This window comes from Siniperca chuatsi, linkage group LG1 (assembly GCF_020085105.1).
Source record: "Siniperca chuatsi isolate FFG_IHB_CAS linkage group LG1, ASM2008510v1, whole genome shotgun sequence".
Taxonomy (NCBI): domain Eukaryota; kingdom Metazoa; phylum Chordata; class Actinopteri; order Centrarchiformes; family Sinipercidae; genus Siniperca; species Siniperca chuatsi.
In genome coordinates this window covers 29,983,534-29,998,628 of record NC_058042.1, presented here as the reverse complement: position 1 = coordinate 29,998,628, position 15,095 = coordinate 29,983,534, and the positions used below count along the sequence as shown (strand labels likewise).

The 15,095-nt window shown below is 41.0% G+C and overlaps 1 protein-coding gene across 3 annotated transcripts in view; it reads right to left on the bottom strand.

Annotated features, from left to right (window-relative positions):
• The window catches only part of phkb (phosphorylase kinase, beta), a 105,835-nt gene that overhangs the window by 77,984 nt on the left and 12,756 nt on the right, over positions 1 to 15,095 (bottom strand). For all 3 annotated transcript variants that reach the window (XM_044194592.1, XM_044194500.1, XM_044194409.1), the window contains 5 exons: positions 14,135 to 14,273; positions 11,189 to 11,288; positions 8,146 to 8,253; positions 7,591 to 7,671; positions 3,760 to 3,875 (listed from right to left, as the gene is read on the bottom strand). In XM_044194592.1, coding sequence (XP_044050527.1) covers positions 3,760 to 3,875; positions 7,591 to 7,671; positions 8,146 to 8,253; positions 11,189 to 11,288; positions 14,135 to 14,273 — 544 coding nt within the window. The remainder of the gene's footprint in view (positions 1 to 3,759; positions 3,876 to 7,590; positions 7,672 to 8,145; positions 8,254 to 11,188; positions 11,289 to 14,134; positions 14,274 to 15,095) is intronic.

Here is a 15,095-nt window from a genome sequence, read left to right as displayed (position 1 = left end):
ATGAATCCTCTGCCAAAATGAACACTTCTGCCCACTGGCCCTCTGGGATGAGAAATGTATGCTCAATTTGATCATTTACACAGATCTTGTTTACATGGAACCATTTTGAATCTACCACTGCCATAGTTCACTGTTTGCATACACCATGTTAATCGGTATTACGCAACTACATGTGTAAGCTAGCTCATTAATTGAGGAAATCCAAAGCATGACCTCGAGGGGAGGAAATACAAGAAGCACAAGACACAGTGCTTCTTCACTACATCGAATTTGTTATCTTTTCTTGAGGATATCTTAGCAGGCTGCTGCCAAAAGCCTTGGATTGTTGGACAAAATAAAAAAAACATGCTTCCCAGAGATAAGCAATGGCAGAAATTGAGGATCTTTATCAGGACACTGAGGGAGGAGAGGGAGGCCAGTTCGACCTTGGATGATAAATCAGTTAGGAGCATGTAACAAAAACTCAATCTGAGTTCACTGGTTAAGGACAGTGCTGGTGTTTTAACATGTGGTCCAAAATCCTTATCTTCATAACAGTTCAGAGTGTTGATCCATTACAGTTTTTACTCATTTTTACTTGGGTTATTTGCTCTGATGGAGGTTATGTAATTTCAAAATTGTGTTGACTTGACATTTCCATCAGTAAATATGTTTTAAAACTGACGCACTGACCCTAAATACACCTTATCAGACGGGCTTGAGATATTTTTTCTCTCATTTTTTAATGAAACCATACTTCCCATAATTCCTGCTGACTCCTGTTGCAAAGAGGCTGTTTTTACTTGCCACCTCTCCAACCTGGGGTTGGTCTATTTGTTTGAGGGGGCAAGAATAAGGGTAAGAGGTAAAATTCCCATTTGGTAAGCTAGCATTAATATGAAATATGGTGTTAGAAATGTGTAACATGTTTTTTATTTGTAAGTTTTAAGTTGATATTTATTTATTTGTCCTTTAATTAATCAGCATGGTCTTGTGAGGCCTGCTGTTGGTTGGCCAACCAACCACCAGCAGTGTACTGTACACATGCAAAAATATACCATCAATACATTTCAATTCATACAGAGAATATTTAGCCTGGGACAACAAAGAAACAGAAAACGTATTCACTGTTGCAATCTTTTTTTTACTCACTCTCCACCGAGAAACAATAAAAAGGCAATGGTTTGCGTTACTTTGTTAAACAGACCAGACCTAGGTTGCATCCCATGACAATTATGAACATGCACCCCCACGCATGGATGGCCACACGCACGTTGACAAGTGCTTTATTATTAGCCTCTTATTTATTTCGGGAAACTAAATATACAGGAAAATATAAACTTATTTAGAAAAAAAAACAGTGGCACCAAAGATATTTTAGAGCTCCCACTAAATTTTTCAAATGAGGCTTTCTGGGGAACTCATGTCTCTTTCAGGGGAGTTGAGCTCCCCGAAGCTCCCCCGCATTTCAAACCCTGCCTCTGTAGTCTGCTGTCTGGAGGAGCCCACTCCCCAGCAAGCAAGCAACAAGCAGGGGGTGAGGGCATTTTGATCAGTTGTACTGTATTTGGTGTACTCAGGTAGCATTAAGATTTCATAGCCTCTCTTCAGGTAAGACTTTCATACTGCAACCCTTGTCTTTGGAAAGTAAGAAAACTGACAGAATAAAGTCGCTAGCCCTCCCTGTCAGCTTGCTCTGGGCCATTTCAATACATTTAGCATAAAAGTCAGAATACAGCCGGGTGCACTCCAACTTTAGGGGCGGCTGGTTTGACCACGGAGATGGGCGTGGTGGCTAGTTTGACCACAGTGGCTGAGTCGCCAGCACACTCCGGCCCTGGCATCAACAATGATTAAGCTCGACTAGAAACTGAGTTAGTAAGGGAACAATTCAACTCTAATGTCGCTCAAACGCAATGCTGTTTTCTCCAGTCCCATACCATATCTCCCCTGGCGTGGTTAGGAGATTTTCAGCCGCCTGTATGCTCTGGACACTTGGCTGTGTAAATGGTCCAACTTTAATCGGTTTGGATATGTGCATAAATTTGAGATTTTTTCTGGCTGCGCGATGCCTTCTACTGTTCAAAAGGTTTTCACCCAAGTAGATTAGGGGGTCAAATGCTTGCTTTCAATTATGATGTCATTGTGCATCACCTGTTAGGGCTATTCCTATTGCTACAGTCCCCTGCTGGAAACGCAGCCGCACAGTAAATGTTAATAAGACTGTCAACCTTGCTGCCTCTCTGACAAACAAATCATTTTCCTGCCATGATTTCACATTATCAAATCAGTTTGATTTCTTTATGCTTACTGAGACTTGGTTAAGTCTGGGTGTTGCATTAAATGAAACATGTCCTCCTGGTTTTAATTGTCTTCACCAGCCTAGGCTTTCAGGTCATAGAGGTGGACTGGCTGTGATTCACAGAGATAATTTTAAATGTTCCCCATACCCTCTTGGGAACTTTTCCTCATTTGCATCACTTCATATTTTGAATCACCATTTCTGATACAATGGCAAGGCCCCTTTACTTTGTGTTTTAATCAGACAGACCCCCAAAATCTAACTCTGGTTTTATTCAGGAGTTCTTTTAGCTTTTATTATGCCTTAGAGTCTACATGTATGTTGCCCCTCTGGTTCCTCTTTTACTATGGCTTTTATAGACATTGTGAAATCTTTTAATCTTGCTCAGTTGAGGGTCCCAGTCACTTAAAGGGACACACCCTGGACATTGTTCTCTCCTCTGGTTTTACACTTGAAAGTATTTATCTCTGTGAGGCTAGCTTATGTGTTTCTGACCACAAAGCTATTATTTTAAGACCCTCTTTACACCTCCTGCTCCCACAGTGTCTACTTATGTTTCTTCTCGCTCTCAATACCAACTCTGCTGTCAGCTTTCATAAGCCTTCACCGCTGCATCTGCACACAGCAATAACCAAAAAACAACTACGTCTACAGATGATTTACTAAACAATTTCAACAATACATGCTAAGTTGTTCTTGATTCTATAGCACCTGCAAAAACCAGGCGAGTCAAACCAACGTGCAGCACGTCGTGGCTAAATAACAACATTAGAGAAATAAAGAGAAAATGCAGACAAGAAGAACGGAAATGGAAAAAGGACAGACTGGTGATGTCATATGAAATTCTTAAACGACTAATGTCCACTTATCAAAAAGCAGTAAAAGAATACAGGTCCTCCAAAATCTTTGCAAACCGTCATAACCCCAGAGCCCTATTCAACAAACTGAAGGCTGTCCCTTAATCGGTGAGCAATTTTTGTCCTCCTTCGCAAACAAAATAAATTAAATCAAACTACAAATCGGTCAAGTCATCGGTGATCATTCTCTACACTGTGACCCCTCTGCCTTGCTCAATCATTTTGAGGCCCTTTCATTGTGAACTTTAAAAGACACAATTGCCAAACTACAGGCTTCATCAAGTCCTTTAGATGTTATGCCTGCCAGATTTCTCTGGCAAATATCTCATCAATCATAACAGCTTGTAGGCCAGAAGACAAGAACACTATCACTGCATGCATCTCTCATACTTTCATACCTTATAAATATAACTTCATACCTCTGCTTATCTCTGTTCGTTGCGTTTCTATGTATTTTTGAATGAATCATCAAATCAGCAAAGTGTCAGTTTAAAGAGACTGGATATCAGCGTTTGGCAGTTTCACTTAGTAACAACATGTGAATACCTACATTTGAACGCTACTACTGTATGTACGTTTATTTTGCAATTTTGTTTGTGTGTTGCTAAACCTTTGACTGACCTGGAATGCAGCTCAGTGCTACCATTGTTGTATTTGCTGCCTCTCTCCCACATGCCATAGTCAGGCACCCTGTAGGCTCTTTCCACACAGAACACCAGGTTCTGGATGAAGGAAACCTGCACACAGAAAACACACATCAAACACAAGAAGGCATGGGACACTGGGAATGGATGCAGTACAGACACCTGCATACACATACACAGTATCTTACACATACAGACACACATGCATGCACTCATTGACCAGGGCTGCACGTAGTTTCCATAATGGACACATAATAATACATACTTTCAGCTGCAGCTACACATGCACACACAGCCTTACACACACTGTCATACATAACACAGTAATGGTTGACCTTCGATATTGATCTGGGGTGAGATGTGTAACTCTCCCTCTCATTATAAAGGTTAGTAAAGCGGACAAGAAAACTGATTCTTTATCAACACTCAAGGTCATTCTCACCCTGCAGCTACAGACACAGTGTAATTAAGTAGTAAAGTGTGACAGTATGTGAAGCTGTAGCTTTATTGCCTTGTCTACTGCCCGTGGCACGACACTGAATGGACACATATCACAACATCCATTTCTAGCAACATTTTAACTATCAGAGCATCCCCGCTTACATTACAGAATCAAAAAACTCATCAGCAGTGTCCTTGATTTCATCACCAAAGAAAACGGTGTCCTCGTGATTTTAAAGTTGTAATTAGCAGAGTTAGGGAGTTTCTCTTATCTATGATCGGGCCGACATCGGCTGTGGAGAAAAGCACTGTGTCTAAGAGAGACATGTCAAAATCAATAGGCACATCTAGACAAAATAAAAAAAAAAGGAGAGATAAAGTGTGTGAGGCCTTAAAGGCTTTGAATCATTAAAAAGACCTGAAAGTAGCAGCGCGTGTGCGAGCGCACGCGTGTGTGTGTGTGTGTGCTTGCCTGATGGGAGATTTAATCTAAAATGACAAAGCGTTGGAGAGAAAAAGAGAGAGATGAGAGAGTGAAAGAGAAAGATGTAGAGAAGCAGATACAACCTGTGTAGGACTTAAATAGGCCAGTCTATGAAGGAGGGCAGGGAAAGAGGGAGCAAAGCAGACGAGGCTGGGAAAGAGAGAAATGTGTTTGCTGGCTCTCTCATTTGGGGTTTTATGAGTGGAGTGATTAACGAGGGGAACTTTTTAGTATCTTAATGGTATCTTAATGAATGTTACTGCCCACTGGCCAAACAAGCCTCTCTGTCTCCCTGCCGGTAGACAACTGTCCCTGCCAGTTGTGCCTTTATGAGGTTTGAGCACATGGGCACATTTGCAGAAGCATACTACATGTGCTGCTGCTTTTACCCATGTGCCAGCAGCACTCACACTGTGAAAAAATTGCATACACGTGTAATATGTGAAGAAACACACAGACTGTGATACACACAGGCTAATGAGACGCTCCATTTCATGCTGCATGAAACCGAAAATGGCATCTGGAAGGAGGTCGATAGTGCATCTTCTCAGAGGACACGAAGCAGCCTTTCTATACCACCTCAAGAAAAAAATAAAAAATACTGCAATGCAGCCTCCAGCTCAGTCAAGTAAACGCCAATGGACTTCACAAGCAGTGACAGCTAACAGCAAACTAATAAATGATACCGTAATAATGAGATTAGTTCAAATGTAACGCTTTTCAAACAACATTCAGTGAGAACACAAATTCGCAAGTCCTTTTGCTCACTGGATGTTTGTTAATAGAAGGGGGGGGGGTGTGCAGACTGCTTCAGCTTGAGTTACGCAGCCTAATAAGAAGTGTTTTAATTGTGCAAATTAAGGCTGCTGCGCAAACAGGACTGCCCTCATAAAAAAAGTTACATTGTCAATTTGTTTGCCATCGGGAGTGAGAAATGCAGAAAAATGAGAGGTTATTAGGGAGGGTTTTCTGTAAACAAAGTGAAGCCTGCATTCACTAATTGGTTAGTGGCAAAATGTTTTACCATGTCTTTACTTTCTTAAGAGGAGCCCAATCTAGCAAACAAATGGATTCCTTTACCACCGGCACAAATTTCACTGCACTTTGGCGGTAAGTAAAGCTGACATTGAGCAGACTATAAAAACTAACAGAATTAATGAAGTTCCAACTGCTCCGCAGGGCCACAAAATAAACAGCACAGTGTGTAAACTTAACAGCCAAGTTGCCTCGTTGTTTTATTAAGAGCCAAACAAAAAAATGACACCAGACAGATACATCAAACTCTGAAGAAACCATTCAAAGCACCTTTTTAGTAATAGTCTGGCTTGGTCTGCTGCCAAATAAGACGTTACCGGTTCGATTCCCAGGTGGACATTTAAGCCTCTACAATGAAATCATCTAAACGTTTCCCTATTGAAAGTCAATTGAGCGGCTCAGCAAAAATATAAATGTGAGCCGAGCTATAAAAGTGAGATACTGTCCCCTGATCCAGCATTTGTGTTGGCTCTAGGATATCTGTAGGGGATTTAGGGTACTTTAGGGTACATCTAACTGGCTTTAGAAACCCTTTGGTTTTTCTTTATATCATCTGGTTGGATCTTCGGAAGGCAGAATCACATAATATAAGATTTATGAATCTCATTAGGTTCCACAATTTATTTTAGAATAAATAGTTTTTCAGTGATATATTTTCACAATAGGAATTTTCATGTGCATGCATAGAGACTCATAAAGGGCAAAAACGTTTCTCATAAACGTCAGAATGCAGTTTAGAGATCTTTCAAAATATGTTATTATGGATTATAACAATACTCTCTGTATATTTTGAATACTCAAGTCAAGTCATGCACGTAGAAACAGGACTAAAGCCTTATTTCCACTGCATGGTACGGCTCGGCTCGGCTCGACTCACTTTTGGTACCAAGTACTTTTCTAGATTTAGTTTTCCACTGCAGATAGTAACCCCTCAATGTTGTTGGGATTCTTAGCTGATTGTCATACTGTCGCTTGGAACCTCGACAGTGGTGGTACCAAAAAAGGTTCCATTTACCAGATACTATCCACAACTTTTGCCAATGGAAAACCAAAAAAAAAAAAAAAAACGGTTCCAAGCGAGTTGAATCGAGTCGAGCCGTGCCGTACCATGCAGTGGAAACGAGGCATGAAAGTCTACAGCTACATTAGCAGCTCTGTGATGCTGTGCCATAGCTGTGCTAAATGCTTATGTCAGCATTCTAATGACAATGCCTACATGCTGAAGTTTAGGAGGTATAACGTTTAACATTTTCACCATCTTAATGCTAACATTTGCTAATTAGCACTAACAATAAAGTACAGCTAAGACCGATGGGTATTTCATTAGTTTTGCAGGTAATCGGTCATACGTTTTGGACAAATTAAAATTTTGACCTAATGGTGGTTAGATGAAAAGTCCGGGATCACTAAAGTCAGGATCCACCCTACCGGGACCATGCATCGCTATACAAAAATTCATGGCAATCCGTAGAGTAGTTGTTGAGAGTCACACTTGCATGGCCAGAAAACACTTTAGTCAAAAAGTCAGTGGATATTTCACATGCAGTTTAACTGGTTTTCACTGATTTGAAAAATCTCTAAATATATGTATTCTGAAATCTATACAGTAAATGTAATATTGAGAGTAAGGGAAAAGCAGCATTCTGCACAGGAAACAATATTCTGCATGAGGAAATGTATTTTTGTTCAATGTAAAATGATCTATATAAGAAAATAAGTTGTTTAAGATGGATACTGATTGCTGCTAGTGGATTAGCTAGAAAATGTCAGACTAACAAACAGGACAAGGTGTAAATCCCTGATGTCCAGAATCGATCACCTTGGCAGTCATTTCAGTGGCTTGTTTACCTCATCAGTGTTGTAAATGATCTGCAGACCAGAGCAGATCATCTCCACCAGGTACAGCAGAAACAGAGAAACAGCATCGATCTGCAGCAATGACAGAGGGAAGGACAGAGTGGATGAGATACCATTAAAACAATTACTGTCATTTGTAGATGTGTGATATTTCCAATTTGTCAATACAGCTGTCTTTGATTTCCTACATAGTGTAGAGACTGAGACGTGAGCTTTATATTAGCTATTAGGCCTTTGGCATTGGACTGGTATCACCAATAACGCAATTTACTTCATGGTAAAGTTGTTGGAGAGGAAATTACAGCCAAGGAAGAAATGGATATACAGTAAGTGTTTAACATCTATACAGCTTTGATGATTTTTGAGGGGGTTTTTTTGTCACAGGCATTATTATATCTAGCTCTCTTGATGTACTGCACATATCCAAAACACACACACACACATACACACTGTGTATATGGATTTACAGTATGTAAAAACTAATTTCATTTTATTCTTTCAATTGAGGGTTGCCTCATTTCTGCACTTGTCTGCTCGCTGGCTGACCTGCAGGTGGTGGTAGTCGCTGTAGGAGTACACCTCGTCACCGGTGTCTACATCGAACACTGAGTGCAGACACTTGGAGGGACTGGGATCCTGTTTAAACTGCTCCACCTGGTAGAGAGATACACGGAGACAGAGAGGAAAGGATGAAAGAGAGAGGTCAAGGGTAAGCAGGGAGTGTTTAGATTTCATAAACTTCTTTCAGCTCTTTCACTTCAACCTTTTACTTCAACTACTTTTCTGCCACTTTAATTTCTTTCAGTGCTCCCGTTTGCAGTGTCTCCACTTTAGCTGAAACTTTGATATCTTTAAGCTCTTCAACTTTATCTGTCCCACCCATACAAATACAGTTTAAAGATATTTAGGCAGCTTCAAATATTTTCACAATATGTTTCAGAAGAAATGAGCACACATACATTTTCTTCAGAACATGTAGCCATTTCTATTACAAAGCCTTAAGTCCATATTAACTTTTAGCAAGTGCCTCCGATGGAACTATTACTGCTAACCCTGACATTAAGACAACGTTCAACACCCTGAAATGCAGGACTGCATGAATCCATAAACACTCTAGTGACACATACTGTACATAATCTGTTGTTTCTTAGATAAAATAAAGTGGAACAGTCAACATGTCTGTCCTATGAGCAATAACCCAGGCAGATATACTGTACAGCATAACATAGTCTGCTCTGAAGCAGGTAAGGGTCAGATTTAGGGCAAACAAACTATGACTTGGTTTACAACAAATACATTAAAAACCCTGAATAACATGTTAGTCGTGTTTTGTGTTCGGTACTTTGTTGGTGGCTTTGTGTGTGTGTTTGCTGCATCTACTCAACTACACGCCAAATTACGGCTGGGCCGCCAGCCCCATCTTGCACAGTTATAAATAATTGGCCCTTTGTCCCATTTTTACCTCGTTTGTTTCTCTTCTCTCCACCTCTCTTGCTGCTCTCTTCATCATCGAGCCCCCACTCGCTGTCTCCATTTTTCTCTTTCTACCTTCCGCCCTCCCTCTCTCCTCACTACTACCTCTCTTCTCCCGGTACTTTCTATTATTCACTATCCTTTTTCTCTCTTTTCTCAGACTCCCCCTTTTTCCTCTTGTTCTTTCCTCTGGCACACTACCTCAGCCCACCTTTTCTCTCTCTCTGTCTCTTTCTCTGCTAGTCAGGTCATAGTGGAGACCCTCTGTCCCACTTTCACTGAAACTGCTCCACTTCCTGCCGTCCCACGGCAGCTAATACGTGTGTGTGTGTGTGTGTGTGTGTGTGAGCTACCTCTGTCAGCAGCTAACAATAGCTACTGCTGTTTATGTTTCTCTAAAACCTAATTCTGTATAGAGGTCTCTCTGATTGTCGCTCCAGCAGAGCCACAGTGTCAAGTGACTCTACTCTCGGGATAGGCCCCAGATCTCGCTTATTGTTTCGAGTGCTGCAATGCGCCAATATGAGCTTCAAATTAGTGAAAGACTTCAATGCCTGCTGCTCCATACAGTAACAGGAAATTGTACAAGCCCACCTTCATGCATTTATTTTACATCTATTGCCAATGCATCTCCTAAAACCAATTACCAGGCCATTCCGAGTAATTTCTGGTTGCAAATAAGATACTTTTGATTTTCCAAAACAACTCATGATAAAGGGATGAAGCCAGTCTACAGCAGTAGTTCAGAAAGCAGGCAGTCAAAAATAAGACATCAACACAAACTTTTATACTTAAAGTTGAAATCTGTTACTTTAAACCTGTGTTAATTGATTTTTTTGGCCTTAAAAAACAACAATGACATATTATCACCTTGTGTAGTTGATATGGTGAACTTGTTGGCAAACACTGGCTTATTTACACATTAGTAATCATTTGGAGTTGTATTTGTGTTCACTTGATGAATATAAGTGAAATACTCACTCTCCTTTTAGCTCTGTTTTGGTCTCTACCAACTCCTGTGGGAAATATGTATCTGGCTGTTTGGCTGCTAAATGCTCCACTATGTTCACCAGCTTTGTGTTAACTTTGTCTGTCTGCCATTTGGTGTTGGGCAGGTAGCGTGCAGAGCTTTTTTAGAGCTTTTTAGCTGAAAACAGCTGCCTGCTGTGGCCCAAAAATGACACTATGAGAGCAGTGAAAATGAACCAGAACAGTAAAGTGTACCTGGTCTCCAGGATCAAAGTCCTGTGCTTTTGGTTGCCTGAGAAAATGATGGCATTGTACCTTTGCATCTTCTGGTTCTAAACGCTTTGGGGGTTTCCAGACAAAAATTAACCCTACCATCTGACAAAGTGACTTTTACTATTTGTTTGTCCCAGCTAAAAAACCTTTTCACTTGAAAAAATTCAATAATTCTGAGGGAAAGTTCCTCAGTTCCCTATACACCACACTATAGACAAACAGTGGGGCCCAGCTGCTGCTCTGTGATATTTGCCCAGCAGTGTACCTGTGTCACGTCTCCATTAGAAACGTCATGTTCTCCGTAAGTGTTGTAGACGGGGCTGTAACAAACGCTGCTCTGTGTAATTAACTGTGTAAACGCAGCTTTGTAATTAAGACACAGGAAAGCTCTCCCCTAAATTAAGTCGTCAAGGTCGAAGCAAGATGAAACAGAATGGCACATGCAAGTGTACAGTGACAAAGCAGGCTGCTCTATTAAAAAAAAATGTTGTTCATGAAGAACAAAAAACAGCATACAGAGGACATATCTGGTTCTGCTATGGGTACATAAAATGGTGTGTTTTGCCATTTTTCATTCACAGCCTACTCATGCGCGTGCATCAGGTTTCCTGCAGACGTGGCGTGAAATTTCCCCCTTCGGAGCAGAAGTCTTTGGCAATTAACAGATTGCTGATTATTAAGCCCATAGCCCTTATTTGTAATGATATGAAAGAGGAACCAGATGTGTCCAGTGCTCCAGCTCTGAGAGGCTTTGATGAATAGCAGCTCAGGAATACACCTTTGATCTGTAATACAGTGTGTAACTGCGGGGTGCTTTCATGCAAACATGCAGCGTGAAAGCAGGGCGCTGAGTGGAGGATGGCTAAAAACTCACCTTATCAGCCTGTCTCATGTAGCAGTAAAGGATCCCTCTCATGCACTTGATGGCAGAATGCTCCAATTCATGGGTCCGCCCCATATCGTCATCAATCCGTCTGCATAGCGGGGTAAACACGGGGAGAACGCATGAGGGAAGGACAAACAATGAGTGGATGAATACATGATGAACATATGAAACAACCCAAACTGATTTTAAGGGACAATTCTGGTTTATTCCAACTCGAGTCGCTGAGATTTGGGAACATTACAAAATCACTACAACAAAGTCAGATGGGGCAAAAAAAATGTCAGATGAGTCAGATGATCAGACAGGTAAATAAGCCAACAGTTTAGTCAGATTATCCAAACCACTTTATTTGGAGGTAAAACTGATCAAAATTGAACCAGGAAGCTTGTCTGTAAACTGTGATGGATGTTTACAACAGACAGTCTGGTTAATAATCAGTTTGGGCTAACCTGGACGTTTGCTTAAAACGATGATTATCTTTTTTAGTGATGTCACCACATTGTCAGACAGCAATTAACCCAGTGAATGTAATGTTTTCAAATATTATCAATAAGAATTATGGCCAAAACTACAAAAATAAGGTCTAAATTATAATAAACCGGGGTTCCCTGCCTGTTCATCATTATTTATGACATATGAGGTCCAGTCGCATTCTCAAATAATATTTATAATAATAAAAATAAGTATAATTAGTTATTTCTTTGTGGGCTCTTTGTGTCAATCAGAGAGGATAAATAAAGGTGCAATAAAGTGCTGAATGAGTTCCTGTCAGTCTCTGGGCATTGTCCCACGTGGGCCCATGTGGTGCTGATTATGCAGTGTGACAGTCACCTAAACTCCCCACTGAATGAGCTGCCTGTCATTTCATATGATTTCATGTTTACTCCCCAATCCAATCATTTTTTCCCTTGGTCCGGACAAACTGAAGTCAGCTACAGGTGTAAAAGTGAGCTTAGTCACTGTTAGCAGGGATTGAACTAGCAACATTTTTTATCACAATGTAAACTGCCTAAACGATTCATCAGTGGCATTCAACAGTGGTTAAAATAAAATAAAAAATCAATTTGCAATTTGTAAACCCTTAGAAACCCTTACTGTTATACACACGCGTCTCATCCTAGATTCTGAGCAAAATGCATTACAATAAAATTACTTGTGGAGAAGCATTTAAGCCTTGACTAGTATTCACTGTGTAGTTTCTTGGAGAGTAATCCTGGCAAGATACCACTCAGAAGTCAATCAATTATGGTTGCAATTACCACAGTGGGAGTCAGCACATTCCTGGTGGAGCTGGCAGATCTCAGAAGGTCATGCTAATAATGACTTTGGGCATCAACAGAGGAACGCCAAGTCACTGAGGTGAAATTTGTTTAAATTTCAGTGGAAGACGGTACATTAATCACACCGTCTTTTAGATGTGACCCTCCACATCAAAACTGATTACAAGCAGAGGATACAGCAGGCAGTTTTTCATCTACCAACATCTTGTTTTAAAGTACTTCATAGGGCATTCATTACCGGACTACAAGTATTCAACATGTAATACGTATGAGGTGATCCAACACTGACCAGGGGTTATAGTAACATACCCAGCTCTTCAAATTTAATAACAATTAATCAGGAAAAAACAATGGGTTAGACAACTACAAGGAAATTTTAGAAACTCATCTTAGTACTGGACAACCCACACCCCCATTAAAAAATAAATACATATTATAACAAATAAAATGGAACAAAATAAAGAATAAAATGTGACTGCGCAAGGTGGTGGATGAAACTTATCATGTCTACTTAGAATAGGAGTTTGTAGCAAATTGAAGTGCCAGTTGAGTCACTGAATCTCACACACACACACACTCAAACACACACAGCAGCTGGGCATGAAGTAAGTAATGGCACTAGCCAAGCCTGTCAGATGAGAATTATCTTAATTAAATCCCAGTGACAATTCTAATAGGAGGCAGCCATGACTGATGACTGGGATCTGCCGCTGGTCACATCACTGCAGTACACTCTATTTTTACCCCTCTCTCTCCCTCTGTCTTCCCCCTCGATCCCATTTCTTCTCCCTGTCTCTTATCTCTCCATTCGCTTGATCTCTCCCTTTGCCCACCTCACCTTCTAACTATCTCGCCATATCTCCTCCTTTAGTATCTCTGTCTCTCCGTATCTTCCCTTTTCCCCTCTGTCTCCATCCTCCCGATCTTTCTCTCTCTCCCCCACATCTTTCTCTCCATCCTTTCTCCTCTCTCTCTCTCTCTCTCTGTCCTATTACAGACTCATTCCGTGGAATTGCTCTTTCCCTAGAAACTAATCACTGAGGAATGCAGGCATCAATTGCAGGGACACTTGATAAAGGAGTTTGGGGCCTTTAAATGGTTCTCAGTGAAAACTGTTCTCCTTGAATCAATAATCCCAGTGTGTTTAAAAAGCAAATGACAGAGGCAGATTAGAGATCAGGGTCAGTAAGCATGAAACAGAAGAGAGTGGAACAACCAAAACCTGAAGAAGAAGGGATACGGGGGGCAGAAAGCTGTGAAACAGTAACTGTAAACAGATGTAACTGACAATTTGTGGTCTGTTCGGCACATAATGCTCTATAAACACACATATAAGTGATCCATCCATCCATTTTAGTGCTCCTTTTACATCACATTTGCTGTGGTGCTGGGAAAAAAAAACGGAAAACATTCTAGCCTCACATTATTGCACATTATTGTCTCTCTCAAAACGTACGTCTGCCACTGTTGAAGCGGTGTGCACGGAGCCTACAGAGTTTGAATCGTACCTTTTGTTTTTCAAAAGCCAAAAACACAAGCGCAAAAGTATGTTCATCTGGTCAAACGTAAGCTGCAGTCGTTAGCATGTCCGGCTAACTAGCATCCTGCATGGTTTATCTGTGAAAGTGCACGTGTGTGTGTTTTGTGCACTAACCGGTAGGCGATAGCCAGGGCCCAGGCACCAGCAGCACAGTACAGGGAGTCCCGGACCTTGGCCTCCTTGCAGGTGGAGCATGTTTTGACCGGGAAAAGGCCAGTGGTGGGACTCTGGTAGTTCAGAATGGTTGTCTTGACTAGATAGAGAGAGACAGACAGAGAGAGAGAGAGAGCGGATGTGGTGATGCAAGAATTCTTGCAAAAGTGTCAATGCTGTTATTATTTACTCACACTGCCACATTAGTTGAAAGATCAGTGAAGAAAGCACCTGTAACACATAACAAGCCGGCTAGCACTGCTCCATCAGCCTTTTCCAAAACAGCTGAAGTGGCTCTAAAATTACTCTTTATGCAGCTAGTGCAGCTTAATGCACATGTTCTGAAGGCAAACAACCCCAAACAAGTCCAAAAGACTGACATTTACACCATTATTCATTACTAGTCTTCACTGAGAATGCTGTTTTTGAGAGCATACACACTTTGCATGACCTTAATGTGTCCGTTTTCACTCCCACACAGAGGTAATGTACTTTCTCAAGCAGCATCGCACCCATCACACCAACCAGATGCATTTTAGATCCAGTTTTTAGATGAGTGTTTTGCTGTGTCACCTGGGCACAGAAGCAGCCCCAGAGTCAGACAGGAGTCATACAGTAATGGGCTACCAGCATGTATTTTCTCTACTTATGTTGTTTTTTTGTTTTGTTTTTTACAGGCTAGGCTGCATTTGTGAAGTGTGGAAATCTAATATTTATCCAGCTCCTGGAGCAGGGTTACAGCTCTCTTCTGCTGAGCACTGCCTGACCCGCGACCTTCCGCTGCAGCTGTTGTTACTCCCTCATGCTTTCCTCTGAGCTCTTTGGAGGATATTCTGCCTCAAAGAAAATTAAATCAAATCAAATCAATTATGTTACATTCAATTTAGAAAAAAAGGTTGGGCAAAGAAATTTGGCAGACATT